Source organism: Eublepharis macularius, chromosome 2 (genome assembly GCF_028583425.1).
Source record: "Eublepharis macularius isolate TG4126 chromosome 2, MPM_Emac_v1.0, whole genome shotgun sequence".
NCBI lineage: Eukaryota > Metazoa > Chordata > Lepidosauria > Squamata > Eublepharidae > Eublepharis > Eublepharis macularius.
In genome coordinates this window covers 172,268,312-172,283,932 of record NC_072791.1, presented here as the reverse complement: position 1 = coordinate 172,283,932, position 15,621 = coordinate 172,268,312, and the positions used below count along the sequence as shown (strand labels likewise).

Below are 15,621 nucleotides of genomic sequence, written 5' to 3'. Positions count from 1 at the left end.
CTCTTAACCTTTTATATATATGTTAGTGCTAGGTGATTAGTTAAATGATCGAAAACAATCATAATGTGCTCTTAAAAAGGACAAACCATTAAATTCTGACTAGCTACCAGATGTAGCAGAAGAAGAGTCTTAGAGGAAGATGTATATGGGGAATTAAGTTTATAAATTGGCAGATCTCAGGTAGCAGTACTGGTTCTTGTTGGAGTAACTTCCCTGAGTTAATGCAGAATTTTGCTTCCATGTTTCTTTCATTGAATGCCTTGCTGTGGCCCATTGCTGCACTGCAGGATGATTAAAATGGGTTGCTGGCTCTTCATACCTTACGTCCTATTTCCCTTGCCTGAAATGGAGCTTATCCCTTTGAAAGTCATTTAACATGTCTCATGGAAAGGTTTTAAAGGTCTTTGGAATATTTAGCCTTCCTACAGCCCCCATTTGTTTTTCCCCCCTTAATAACATACTTGTTTCGTGTGAAAGAAATTGCCATTCGGGGAACATAATATCAGTTTATGAAATTAAAGCATTTTATTAGTCTTCTGTCCTTGAGGCCAGATTTATGAATAATTATAGTGAGAGCAATCTCTTGCAGTGAACTGTAGCTCAAAATAGGATTTAACTGCAGTCAATGTTTGTCAGACAAATAACTGCATTTCTTGTTTAATTACTTCACAATCCTAAACTACTATGGGGAAGAAAAACCATTATTATATAAATCAATGTGTTCGTGCCTTTGTCACTGGTTGCATGATTTTTAGCAGATTCTTACAACATTCCTTGTTCTTCCTCATATTTTCTTCCGTAGCTTGACATAGACAAAATGCGAACTTGAACCATGAGGTTCAGTGCTGTAGTGTGTAAACTATTAATCAGCTTTGGTTATCCCTGAACAGAAGTTCTATTAGGACAGTGTGGCTTATTGGGTTGGCTCTGTATGTTTGAGAGGGCATGGAGTCCTTTAAACTCTAACTTAAATGGAATGGACAGAATTGCTGTGGGTGGAAATACCATAATACTTGAATGTGTGTGTACCCAGTGAAGTAGATGGCCAGTAGATTCGGAACAGACAAAAAGAATTATTTTTGTAACTTAAAAATTGTCACAGAATGTAGCACAGGTTATTAGTTTTGTTCATTTTAAAGGGTATTATACATGGACAATAGGCCCATTGGTGGCTTATTAGCTACAGTGACTAAATGAAATTTCTGTGCTGAGGCATTCGTTCTCTAAATTTCAGGGGGGGAGGGCAACAGTAGGGAGCAGCTTCAGCCTCCATGACTAGCTTATAGTCCTTATGGTGATATATGGTTGGCTGCTGTGTAAACCATTGGTCTGATGTGGCACCGGTGCTGTTATGTTTGTTGTATTTATGTATACTGCAGTTGGAGTATTGTGTCATGTTGTCATCAAATCTGGTTCTGAAAATACAATTTACAGTTAAGTTGTATGTGTGGGGAGGAGAAAAGAAGACAGAGCATCATGTCAGTCCATGTTTAGGATCATGGTTTTCCATTATTAGTGTATGGGTATGTATTTTAAAAGCAGGAATCTTACCACCAAAGGTCTGTTGTTCATCTCAGTTGTTTATTATTCCTCCCCTGAAGTCTCCTCCATTATGCCCATTTGTTGACCTCTTTAGGTATTTTAAGAGCTTTTGCCTTGGCTAGACAAAATGCCCATTCTTTGGTGATCATGTGGGGTAGGTTTCTGCATTTATTGCATTCAGAACAAATTTGTACATGTTCAGGTAGAATTGATACTATTGCACACATGCTTTTGGAGTGCCCTTTGCATGTTAATCTTAGGAGATGTTATATTTCGCTATGCTTGCAAGCTAGCTCTGATTCATTTCCCTATGAGACACTACATTTTTACTGGTTGATAAGGATCCAAAAAAAGATCCCTGCAGTTGCAAACTTTTTGTTACTCCTTTGGCCTATTGTATAATAAATGACTAAGAATAACTATATACTGCTCAAGATCATTGTATCATAGAGCTTTTATTAGATGTAAGATGTCTGCTTTTCCTTTCCTTTTAAGAAGTGTAAGAATCTTTGGCAGGTTGCTGTGACCAGAAACTACTATTCACAGGGGTCATTTCCTAGAAAAAGAATGTCAGGAACTCATTAGCATATCTCATTAGCATATGCCACACCCCCTGACATCACCGGAAGTGTATCAGAAGGCACCATCCACCCCTCAGGCCCCTTTCCCCAAAAATCTCCAGGTATTTTCTTAAAGCAGAATGAACTCAAAGCAGCTTACCCTCCTCTGGAGAGCCAGCCCTGCTTGCTTGCATGCACGCACTCTCTCACACAAATCACAAATGAAAATAAAGCAGCAGAATGAATTCAAAGCAGCTTACCCTCCTTTGGAGTCCAGCCCCACCCGGCTTGCACCCATTCACTCATTTTGTCTCCCCCCCCCACAAGTCACAAATGAAAATAAAGCAAGCAGCAGAACAGAATGAATTCTAAGCAGCTTACGTTCCTTTGGAGCCGAGCCCCACTCAGCTTGCACTCATTCACTCATTTCTCTCTCTCTCTCGCTCATTCGCTCGCTCTCATATATCTTGAAACATCATGGTAACCTAGTTCTTGGTCTATCCAGGTATAATGTCCCGTACATGCTGTCAGAATGTGTTGTTTTTCTAAAATACCAGTATTCCCTCCATTCTGATGTTAAGCAAGAAGATTATCTAGCTTATGTATGACTGTTAATGCAGAAATGGTTCCTACTGGTTTCATTTATACTTTATAGTCTACCTTTCTCACTGAGATTCCAGGTGGATTACACAGTGTAATTCCATACAAAAAATAGCTGGAACATACAGTAGGTTATTATTACGCAAATAGGAGGTCTCCTTAATTGGTTGGGGGAATTAGCATTAAGGAGGCAAGCAAAAGGGAGTAACTAGACATCTCCAACAATGTTTATGGGGATTATTCCCTTAGAGAACTCTAAAATAAATCAGGCAGATGTTCAACCGGAAAGATTTTTTTATGAAAAAGAAATAAAAGACAAACGTACAGAAAATCACACATGGCATGCAAGGCTAACTAGGAAAGTCAGGGAGGAAAGTGGGAGAAAGCAGTTTCAAGAAGAGTGATAATTACCAGTCTCGAAGAACAGAAGTCTGCGGAGGCAGTAAAATGACCAATATTTCACCGAGGAGTCTCGAGCAAACTTGAGGGTGGTTATATGGATCCAGAACACACATACAGAGCATATCGCTGGGGAGCCCAGTTATAGAGTGAAATGCTCCTGGGGTAAGCTGATGTGTTGCACCCAAAAACAATCATTTAATGGCGTGTCCGGAGGTAGAAGAATAAGTTGGGAGAGGCTTGAAGTGACTATCTGGGATAGACATTAAGTGAAAATATTGCTTGATGACCTGGAAAGCACCAGATGGGAAAGCTACCAGGTTTGTGGAATAGCTTTGATTAGGATAGAAGGGTGAGGGAAAGCGAAGCAAGGTGTTGATGCGATTAGAGATGGGTTTTCTTAAGAAACCTTGTTATCTCTGTGTCTCTCTCCAGGATGTGGAGGGGTCTTAAGTCAGTCAGCTGCCTCTGACTCATGTTCTGGTAGTTTTCCAGGCTCTTGCCCAGCTGGAATCTGCTCTGGGTCAGGCAGTGCCTTGGACTTATGGAGGGGCATTTATGATATTCCATCCATAAACTGCTCTCTTGATGTGAGGAAGGGGTCTGACTGTTAACCGTATAGACCAGCGATGGCGAACCTATGGCATGCGTGCCACAGCTGGCATGCAGAGCCCTCTCTTTGGGCACGTGAGCCAAGTCACCGATGCTAGGTCCAGGGCTCATTTGGAGGGGGAACGCCTGCAATGGTGTTCCAGTAGCTCTGAGCAGAGATCACATGGGTTTTGGCCCTGCCCATGTGATTCCTTTTCCTCAAGGCTGCCCGTCTCTTTAGCAGCAGGAAGCGGAGGCAGCAGCAAGACTGCTGGGGCTGGCTTTCTAAAGAAGAGTAAGCTGCTTTGATTTAACTTGCTTTACTTACAGCCATGGCTCTTGAGTGAGTGTGTGTGAGAGAGAGAGTGCTTGGAAGCAGGGCTGCTGGTTTAAAGAAGGGTAAACTGCTTTGATTTAACTTGCTTTACTTTCAGTCGTGGCTGTTGAGTGAGAGAGAGAGAGCTTGCAAGCAGGGCTGCTGGTCTAAAGAAGGGCAAACTGCTTTGATTTAACTTGCTTTACTTTCAGTCGTGGCTCTTGAGTGAGTGAGAGAGAGAGAGAGAGAGAGAGAGAGAGAGAGAGAGAGAGAGAGAGAGAGAGAGAGAGAGAGTGCTTGCAAGCAGGGCTGCTGGTCTAAAGAAGGGCAACCTGCTTTGATTTAACTTGCTTTACTTTCATTCGTGGCTCCTGAGTGAGTGAGAGAGAGAGATGTTAATTAGTTGGGACAACTGTATGAGTTGTTTTTTCTTAACTAAAACCTCAGTATTCAGGTTTAATTGCAGTGCTGGCACTTTGAAATAAATAAGTTGGTTTTGTGTTGCAGTTTGGGCACTCGGGCTCAAAAAGGTTCGCCATCACTGGTAAAGACTGCAGAAACTTGAAAACAAGCTGAAATCTGATACAGAGTGGAAACAATGTTGAAACGAAACATAAGCAAGTTGACATGACATAATAAACAGCAGTAATAGACAGTGCCCGGCAGTAAAGTCTGTAGCCCCTATGTTTTTATCAAAGCAGCTCTTTAAACCATTTCCTTAAGATATAACCCTATTGTTGGGAAGGTCGCCTCTCTTCCTCCCAATTCTGAGTGGTGATCACAGCCACGTCAGCAATCATGCAGGTAGGACACGTTCTCTTTTGTTTCTGAAACTGAAAGCTCTTCCTTTTCCAAAAGCCTTGGCTTTCTAATCTCCAGGTTTGTTCTGGGGTGTACCCACATGCAAGCCATGAATTCCAGACTCAGCTTAAATAAAAGTTAAGTTTATTTGCTTAAGGAGTGTTTGCAAAAAGTATATGCAACAGACATTAAAATGAGAAAACATTCATCTATGGTGGGGGAAAAATCCACTTCAGGGTAGTTTGGAGGAAGTTACCCCCCTTAATTGCCTAAATGCTGAGAAATTCCTGTTCTGAGTGACATGGACAGAGGGGCTTGAGATAGAATGCTATGGAACCCGACAAGATAACTCCCACCTTGAAGATAGATGGTGTCCAGCATTGACCTTTTGAGTCCATCTCAAGAGGAATGATTTGAACCAGTCTAGGGCACATCCCCTGATATTTGTGTGCTCTAAGCTGGCAAATATATTAATAGACATGTACAATTAATCTACCTGATCATTTATAGGACTGAGGAAGTAATATCTGTTGCTCAGTATAGGTTATTAGCTGTCTTTCTGCAGATATAAGTTCCCAAGTTGTCATTTGATTTTCGGCCTGTGACTTGGAAACCTCAGTACTTCACAAATATTCTCACAACTCGGTTAGAAACTTTTAAGAGTGAGTCATAAGAATTTTCCAGGAGTTCTGTATAGTGAGCTGCATCATTAAGCAGTGACTTGAACTTGTCTTATACCTACGTTCTCTATATTGCACTACACAAACTTGTCATTATTATTTCTGGCAAGAATGACATTATGATAGATTTAATTTACAAGAGTGGACACTTGAAAGAGTTTTTTGTTTTTTTAATTTGGTTTTTTTATCCTAGATACTTTACTTATTAAGAGTCTGGGATAAAATGTCTTAAAACAGTAGTTATTAGTATTACCAAACTTTTAAAGAAGGGAAGCTGTGGAAAAGGGACAAAAGAGCAAAGAACTTGTTACGTAGGAAGTTTGCATAGCAAACACTAATAAGTTGTATTTGGGGAATAGAAAACTTGCCACTTTCTTCGATCTGTCCCTAATGCTAACCAGTTGCCTTTTTACTTGTAGTATCTCTCAGTCAAGACAGGAGAGAAGGGTCATATAACTCGGATAAATCCACTAATATAATCTGCTGTCCTCTGTATATTAATCTTCTTTACTGTGTTTCTCATGCAAGACTGTCTGTTGTAGTGAGTGCTAGGGTAGATTCATGGTGACCTTCATTACTTCGTAAGGGGTTGAATCTCATGAAAAATTTCTTAGAGCCAAAACACACGAGAAGAAATACCTAGGTTCAGCACGTGTTCTCTTACCTCAAGGTTTGCCGGGATCTGTAGGCGTCCTGGAAGCTTAAAGTTTAGCATTTACAGAGCAGCAGGAAGGGAAATACAGGCGCCTGTATTTCCCTTCCCCTTCCTGCTGCTCTGTAAATGCTAAACTTGTTCTCTTACCTCAAGGTTTGTTGGGAAGTGCAGGTGTCTTGGCAGCTTAAAGTTTAGAATTTACAGAGCAGCAGGAAGGGGAAGGGAAATACAGGCGCCTGTATTTCCCTTCCTGCTGCTCTGTAAATGCTAAACTTTAAGCTTCCAGGACGCCTACAGATCCCAGCAAACCTTGAGGTAAGAGAACACGTGCTGAATCTAGGTATTTCTTCTCGTGTGTTTTGGCTCTTATTTTCCTTGCCTCTTCTGCTGCAGCCTCAAATGCTGTCTATGAGGGGAAAATTGTTAAAAATTGCTCCCTACCCCCTGTTGGTGGACATTTTCCATGTTTTCTGCATCAGTGCCACAAATCACACTATGGTCATTAGCTTTCAGTGGTCTGGCTTAATGTTACACACAATATCCCATTGAATTGCTTCTCCAATATGAGAAAACAGGAATTAGTATGTTAAAATTACATGCATGTTTAGTCAGATTGGTTTGAATGGAAACTGTATTGGAGATAGTGGTAGTCAAATCATCTCTTAATTGGTTTGGAATTTAGCTTAGTGTTGGTATTGTTTTGTAATGTTCTAATCATTTCATGTTACAAATGGTCTTAAGTGAGATTAAATTAGAAATGTATTGTGTTTGAAAATCATTCCTAGAGATACTGTATATTTCCTAATAATAGAAATAGTTACCTACTTCAGTATTGGTGCTGCTTGCAGGACGCAGGTCTTTTTCTAATGCAATCACCTTTTCTTTATTAAAGGTATTGCTATTAAGGAATCAGCCAAAGTTGGGGATCAAGCACAAAGAAGGGTTATGAAGGGTGTGGATGATCTAGACTTCTTTATTGGGGATGAAGCAATAGAAAAACCAACATATGCAACAAAGGTATGTAAAATTGAAACAAGTACCTTTAAATTATGTGGTGCGCTTACTGGTTCTGTGATGGTTTAGTTTGTCCCATATAATAATAGCGAACATCCTTCTTTGGGTCAGTGCATTCAGTCTGCAAGTAGAACAAATACATTATATAAAGTTAAATGCGTTGTAGGGATGTCATAAACAACTTGGCTGTTACTATTTCAAGTTTTAGTTGTTATTTATTGCATGGTGATGGGTCAGCAGGGGCTTCAGAACACTATTTTAGACTTGCAACAAGCCTATGAGAGATGTTAGATCAATGGAAAGTGACTTGCCCAATAAGCTTGAGATCGGAGTTGATATTTAAACCTATGTTCACTTGTTTCACACTGTCTCTTGAAAGGAATGGTATAACTGATGGCATCTTTTGTTGAGCTAGTTTTGGTCACTTTTTCTATACCTAAAACTCAAGAAGTGAAGAGTGGAGAGAAAACTTATCTTATAAATTCCCCATAGTGGATAAAATAGCTTTAATGCGATTCTTACATGAGTTATGCTTCAGTTACCTTGTTCACCATAAGCTTTTAGTGCAAGCCCTCCATTTTTCTAAGAATTCTTCTTTTGGGGATTCAGTGTGTGTTTTACTGTATTAGTTGTGCTTTGGTTGCATTGCTTGCCAATAACATTATCCAGATATTCCCATTCACTTGAAACTAATTGAGCTCCAGTATAATTCTGTCAAAGTGGCAACGTTTGCGATATGCCTTGCCAGTGATGTCTCAGTGGCATCTGGCTCGTCAGTGTTGAACTGATCCAGCAAGGCTGTTCCGATGATCGTGTGAAGCTGATAATTCAGTTGAGATATACATTAAAAAATCGGAACAGAGATCATTGTTTCATCTAGGATTTTTTGAGCCTAAGAAGAATTATGCTAAAGCATTGTGAAGATTAAATAGGACGAAGTATTCTGCACTTTTAAGATTTTAAAATAAATGCAATTGTTCTATGCACAGTTGTCTCCTAAAATATTCATATTAACTTGTGGCAATATTCTCTTCCCATTTATTTAATACATAGCTGTTAAAGTAAGCTATAGCTATAACAGAACTTGTGGCTTAAAACACCCAATTCAATGTTTTTGGATATTTTGCTCAGTGGCCCATCCGCCATGGAATAGTTGAAGACTGGGACTTGATGGAAAGATTTATGGAACAGGTTATCTTCAAATATTTAAGGGCAGAACCTGAAGACCATTATTTTCTATTGGTGAGTAAACATTATTTTTGAAGAGTCAACAGTTAGCCTTTCAGGAAAGTAGAATAAGCCTTTAGCTTTAATATGCTCAGGAGAAACTAATCACAAGCAATGGCTTGAAAGCATGCAGGGTAGTCAGTTGCTGATTTTAATGGCTTATCTTTAAGTGTTAAAGTCAAGGACCTTCTGAGTTGCCAATGCCTTTCAATCTACTACTTCCCTCTCATTTTGCAAAAGCTTCCTTTTAACTGGTAATTGGTATCCTGGCAACTACATTTTAGCTAAGTATTTCTTCACTGATGCAGCAGGGGTGTATCTGAAGCCTTAATATAATTAAAACTATTTAAAACAACTGTCGTTGCTTAGATACAGTTCTTAGTCACTGATGCTTATATGTTTTTTCCACTTTCATATTGAGATTGTTGAAACATAGTCTGTTCAATATGAACTATAATAGAGCTTTTAAAGTCACAGACAAATTGGTGGCACTTTAAATGACATTTTCCATTATTGCTGGGAATTTCCAATCATACTATTCTACTCTTAGGTGGGTTTACATAAGCTAGCTGCCCTTCTCAAAAAAGCAGAGGTCTTTTACTACGGCTGGCTGACGAGAGAAGATCTGGGTCAAAGATACAAGACAAATTACTCTTTTAACACTAGAGAAAACACATATCTAGCTCTCCACTGCAAACTTATATTTAGAAGTTTTAACACAGGTTGACTGGAAGCTGGCGATAACCTGAAGAAATCACACAACAGGTTCAGAAAGTGACTAGCTATAACTTTTATCCATCCCAAACCGAATCATGACAGTTTAATTGTATGAATCAGCCCACAAGCAACCAATGGCTAGAAACAGTAATGACTAAGGCTTTGTTAGGTAAACTGACAAACTTGCAGGAGTGGGTTCAAAAGTTCCCTATTCTTAGAAGGCTAATATATCAGAGATGATGGTCTAACATAGTTTTCTACTCAGCATGTCTCCCCCCCCCCCCAATGTATAGGAATCTTTTCTCAATAAGCCTGAAAAAATAATATAGCCTCTCGGGTCAGTCTATACAGAAATCACCTTAAATATTGGCTGTTCTTTTTGTGATAACCTGCAAGTGCAAATTGCCTTCAACATATGTCTTACTTTAACAGCTTTAAAAGCTGGTGTCAATGTCCACTTTAGAAGCCAGGTGGAGGAGTATTCACCAATCCAGAAACATTTCCAACATTTCCAAAATATGAAAATGCATGTTGAGCATGCTTAATTCTACATTATTTGGGACACTGGGTTATTTTTTTTTAAGAATTTAAATTTATAGAAATTTCGAGTTAGGAATTTCTTAGTGGAAGACTGTGGCAAAATTCAGAAGTTGTAACGGAATACAGGTAAACTTTGGGCACAAACTCATAATTGCTGCGCATGCTTTTCTCCCTCCCATCTCCTATTTCACATAGAGGTTAGGTGATCCTGCTTTTATCAAGCTCCAATTTGGTGAGGCATCTGCCTTTTGATATCAGTGAATTGAAGCTTGATCAAACTGGGAAGCTTTACGTTCACTGTCCGTCTTCTGTGCAGCCCCACATAGGGACTGCGCCTGCGCAGGCCTGCCGACCGGATTTTTCTTTTCTAGCAAACGTCCACTAGGGGGCGCACGTCCGATCCAATGCGCATGCGCGGCCGTTTCCCGCCCGAGCGACATTGGGCGACGTCGCCCCCTTTCCCCTCAGTTTCTTCTTTGCCGCCGACCGGTAAAGATCTAGCTGTCCGCTTTGTGAGGAAACTTTTTTTCTGTCGATCGAGATCGTGAAGATGTCGGAGAAGTCGCTATTTAAGCGCTGTTCCACCTGCTCCACGAAGATGACGAGGACGGATGGTCACTCCGTGTGCCTCGAGTGCCTGGGCGAGGGGCACGTCGTCGGGAAATGTGAGCACTGCCGACGGTTCACCCCGAAGGCCAGGGCAGAGAGGGCGAATCGAATGAACGCCCTGCTGTGGAGAAGGGCGATGCGGGTTTCGGGGGCTCCCGGTACCCCGGGGGGGCCGCCACCGGCTGGTGGGACTGTTGACACCCCCCCTGAGATGGGATCTCAAAGGGCTGCTTCCACTTCGCGTTCCCGCTCACCGGATCGCCAACAGGCCCGGCACCCGACCCCGGATCCGAAGGAGGCTGCGAATTCCGCGTCGGGTCGCAAGCACTCAACTCCGAAGTCGGATCCGACTCGGAAGCGGCACCATTCCAGGTCCCCGTCGAGGTCGGAACCGACCGCCACACCGGCTCCGAAGGTGCTGAGGACTTCATCGGATCCGAACATCCCGGCTGGATCGGTTCCCAAGCCGTCGGATCCGACACCTGCTCCGACAGCGTCGGCTCCGAAGCCCGCTGAATCGGCTCACACCGGCCTTGTTCCGGAGACGGGCTCTCGATCGGATCCGAAGGCATCGACTTCGTTGGCCGTGTTGCCGGCTCCGATGGACCGGAACCGAAGCTCCGATCCGACTTCGGCCGCCAAGGGCAGGAAGAAGTCGAAGGATAAGACGAAGCACAGGCAGTCGGCTTCGGTCCAGACGGATGATGTTCTCTGGGAAAAGCCCTCGACCCCATCACCGCACCTGTCACCTCCATTGCACCACTCCACTGATGACGATGGTGACCTGCCCGACGCTCCGCCTCGGGTTGCCCAGACGTGGCATGCCGGTGACTATGCGGACGGGGAGGACCGGCCTTTTCATCGGAGTGGCTATGGCAGGCCGGTTTCCCTGTATGCCAGCTCTCCATCATTTTGCAGGGAGTATTGGGGTGACACTCGGAGTGAGTTCTCCCACTATGGTTCTCCCAGGCACCTTTCGCCTTACCATCCTGCGGAACCCTATCAGGGTCTGAGTCCCAGCCCTCCATCTGACCCGTCGCCGGATGACATCATCATTGGGACCGGTCGTGTGTCACCGTCTGAGGACTACCGGCTCTACTCTGAGCAGATGGTCAGGATGGCCCGTTCTCTCGACATCGAGATATCGGCCGTAGATCCTAAGCCTAAGGACAAAATTCTACAATATGTCCAGTCCGGTAACCCTCCAACTATTGCTTTCCCGTTCACCGAGGGCTTGGTGGAAATCATTCACGACATCTGTGAGAAGCCGGCCTCTGTGTACCCGACGTCCCGCAAACTGGAGGCCTTGTACAAGACGCGGGATGACGTTTGTGCATACCTCTTTGCACATCCGCCTCCTTCTTCCCTCATTACAGAGGAAATGCAGGCCCGCCAACGCCAGGGGTCTTATGCGGTGCCCATTGACAAGGAGAGCAGGAAGCTGGATTCCTTGGGCAAGAAATTATACTCCTCTGCTGCCCTGACACTGAAAATCTCTAACTATTCAGCCATCATGGGGGCGTACCAGATATTCCTTTGGAACCGCATGGCGGCCTTCATGGAAAAACTCCCGGCAGACCAGAGAGTGTTGGCAAAGGTGATCCTCGATGAGGCCCTGCGGCTGTCTCGGCAACAAATAAATGTGGGCCGTGACACGGTTGATACCCTCTGCGAGGGCGTTAGCTTCCTCCGTCGTCCTCCGCAGTCACTCGTGGCTCCGCACAACTGCGTTGCCGGTTGAGACGCGTAATAAAGTTGAGAATCTGCCCTTTGAGGGTCAATCCCTATTTTCTGCCAAAACGGATGACTACCTGTCGCAGAAGCGCAAAGATCGGATGACAGCCCGTTCTTACGGCATTCTCCCGACCAGACCATCCACCGAGAATCGTGTCCAGTATCGCCCTTCACAGGGCTATCGGGGACGGCAACAGCGGTACCAGCCGTATCCGCGCTATGGGTCCTACAGGCAATTCCAGCCGCCTGCAAGTTCCTACCAACGCCGGAGGCCTAACTACCGCCCTCGTCGCGGTCCACAAACCCACGATGCCAAAGAGTCAGCAACGCAGCCAAAGCAGTTCTGACTAGAATTCGAACAGTCTGTCGTGTTTGGGAACAGATTGGTTCAGTTTGCCTCTGCATAGGCTGAAATTACATCCGATAGTTGGGTTCTTAAAATCGTTAATGTTGGATATAAAATTCAGTTTGATGTTTACCCAGTGTTGTCTCTTCCTGACCACTCATTACAATCCTCTTCTGATAACTTACAGGCTGAGGTTGTGGCGCTACTGGAGAAGGGGGCTGTGAAGGAGGTGCTCCCTCGGGACCCCCTCTTAGGTTTTTACTCCAAGATGTTCCTGGTAGACAAGAAGGATGGAGGAGTGCGACCCATCTTGGACCTACGAGAACTGAATAAATTCGTTCTCGTCAAGAGGTTCAGGATGCTTACCCTGAACACGGTCCTCCAGTTAATGCCCGAGGACATGTGGTTCGATGTCCTGGACCTCAAGGATGCATATTTTCATATTGCCATCCATCCTGGTCATACGAAGTACCTTAGATTTCTGTGTAACAATAAGGCCTACCATTACCAAGTGCTTCCCTTTGGTCTCTCAACGGCCCCACGAGTTTTTTTCTAAGTGTATGGCTGTTGTAGTGGCTTATTTGAGGGAACAGGGTTGTACCATCTATCCCTATCTTGACGATTGGCTTCTAGCAGCTCCCTCTGCTGATGCACTCCTGGCCCAGATTCGTAAAGTGATGCTCACCTGCTCCCGGTTAGGGCTTTTGGTTAATTTGCAAAAGTCTAACCTTACCCCATCCAAGAGAATACTGTTTATCGATATGGAATTGGATGGTGGTGTAAACAGAGGTTTTCTCCCCAGGGAGCGTGCATTAAGAATTGGCAGGATGGTGAACCTTTTTTCCAAGTGCAGGTTCCAATCCGTGACAGCGATCCAGAGGCTGCTGGGCCTAATGGCCTCTTCTACAGCAGTCACCCCTATGGCCCGGTTGCACATGCGACCTCTCCAGCTGTGGTTCCTGTCGGTTCATGATTTTGAACACGAGTCCCAGAATAAGCGGTATTCCATCCCCAGAGGGATTGTCCGGGCCTTACGATGGTGGCTTGATGAGGCTAACCTTCTTGGGGGTTTTGCTTTTGGGTCCATCCAAACCGAGATCACAATCTCGACTGATGCCTCCACGGTAGGATGGGGAGCCCAGTGTAGTGCCCTGAGGGCGCATGGGGTTTGGTCAGAGCAGGAAAGGAAAGATCATATTAACCTGCTAGAATTGAGAGCGGTCCGTTATGCCCTTATCGCGTTCGCAGACACGCTGCAGCGGAAAGCGGTTCAGGTGCTCACAGACAATTGCACCACGATGTTCTACCTGAACAAACAAGGGGGCACTACATCCAAGGCCCTCTGCGACGAGGCCGTTCGGATCTGGAACTGGGCCATGGACAGAGGCGTGTTCATTCAGGCGGTCCATATTCCCGGCACCACCAATGTCATCGCAGACAAATGGAGTCGGATGCGATTCGACAGCTACGAATGGACCGTAGCAGACAATTACCTGAACGCCATCTTTTTGGACTGGGGGTTCCCAGACGTAGACCTCTTTGCGGCAGAGACCAACAAGAAGGCCCCGCAATTCTGTTCCAGGGGAGGGCTAGGTCACCGCTCCCTGGGGGACGCGTTCCAGATACGCTGGACAGGGCACCTGTTTTATGCCTTCCCTCCGTTCCCACTGCTGGCTCGGGTCGTCAGCAAAATCCAGAGGGATGGGCCGCACTTAATTCTAGTGGCACCCTTCTGGCCCAGACAAGCTTGGTTCCAGCATGTCATGCAGCTTTCGCAGGGGTCATATTATCGGTTCACACTGAACCCGGACCTTCTGTCCGACAAGGGGGTTTGGTATCACGACCTACCCAAACTCAACCTCACTGCTTGGCACATTCAGAGGCGGAAGGGATGTCTGACAGGGTAGCTGAAATCTTGCTGAATGCCCGTAGGGACACCACTCGCAGGTCATACTCAGCTAAATGGAAGCGTTTTGAGGCCTGGGCTTCTGGCAACGAAGTGAATGTTTGGGATTGCCAGTTGTCTTCTGTGTTTGAGTTCCTCCTGTCCCTGAAGGACGGGGGACTCTCTAATTCTTCTATTAAAGTTTATTTGGCTGCCATTTCAGCCTTCCATCCTAAAATAGATGGGAAGACGGTGTTCTCCCACAGTTTGCCGAAGTCTTTTTTGAAAGGGTTGTATAATATGTTTCCACAAGTCAAGGAAATTGTTCCCCAATGGTCACTGCAAGTAGTGTTGGCGGGGCTTATGAAATCACCCTTCGAACCACTGGCCACCTGTGATTTAAAATGGTTATTCTGTAAGGTGGCCTTTTTGATAGCCATTACATCTGCCCGTAGGGTTAGCGAGTTGGCTGCACTGAGGTGGGACCCTCCCTTTTTGAAGGTCCATCAGAATAAGGTGGTGCTGAGACCTGACCTTCGTTTTAGACCCAAAGTGTCCACTCAATTTCACACCTCACAGGACATTGTCCTGCCTATCTTTTTTCCTGACCCTTCCAGTAGCTCTGACAGAGCCTTACATTCCTTGGATGTGAGGAGGGCTATTTTATTTTACCTCCAACGTACATCACAGTTTAGGAGTGCCAAACAACTGTTTGTGTGCTATTATGGGCCCAGGAAGGGAAAGGCTGCTACAGCCCAGTCAATTTCCCGTTGGATCACTCAAGCTGTTAGAGCCTGCTACTCGCATGCTAAGTTACCTTGCCCTTTGGAAGTAAAAGCTCATTCCACCAGAGCGCAAGCTGCCTCTGCGGCCTTCCTCCGGGGCGTGCCCTTGCAGGACATCTGCAGGGCTGCAACGTGGTCGTCTTCTGACACGTTCGCTAAACATTACGCACTAGATGTGTGGGAAAGGAAACAGGCTGCTGTTGGTAGTGCAGTGCTTCAGTCTCTTTTTCGGTGAGAACACGTGCCTGCCTCCTGGGTAAGTGGCTTGTGAGTCTCCCATGTGGGGCTGCACAGAAGACGGACAGTGAAAACAGAGTAGCACTTACCGTAACTACTGTTCATTGACGTCTTCTGTGTAGACACACAACCCTCCCTCCTACCCCGCTGTGTTCTTCCAGATAATGTGAAGACATTCGGCGGCAAAAGGAGAAACTGAGGGGAAAGGGGGCGACGTCGCCCAATGTCGCTCGGGCGGGAAACGGCCGCGCATGCACATTGGATCGGACGTGCGCCCCCTAGTGGACGTTTGCTAGAAAAGAAAAATCCGGTCGGCAGGCCTGCGCAGGCGCAGTCCCTATGTGTGTCTGCACAGAAGACGTCAATGAACAGTAGTTACGGTA

At 44.9% G+C, this 15,621-nt stretch overlaps 1 protein-coding gene across 1 annotated transcript in view; it reads left to right on the top strand.

The window, feature by feature from the left end:
- Positions 1 to 15,621, top strand: part of ACTR3 (actin related protein 3) — a 56,331-nt gene that overhangs the window by 26,193 nt on the left and 14,517 nt on the right. The window contains exons 3-4 of the mRNA XM_054971007.1: positions 7,037 to 7,161; positions 8,290 to 8,400. Of these exons, the coding sequence (XP_054826982.1) occupies positions 7,037 to 7,161; positions 8,290 to 8,400 (236 nt within the window). The remainder of the gene's footprint in view (positions 1 to 7,036; positions 7,162 to 8,289; positions 8,401 to 15,621) is intronic.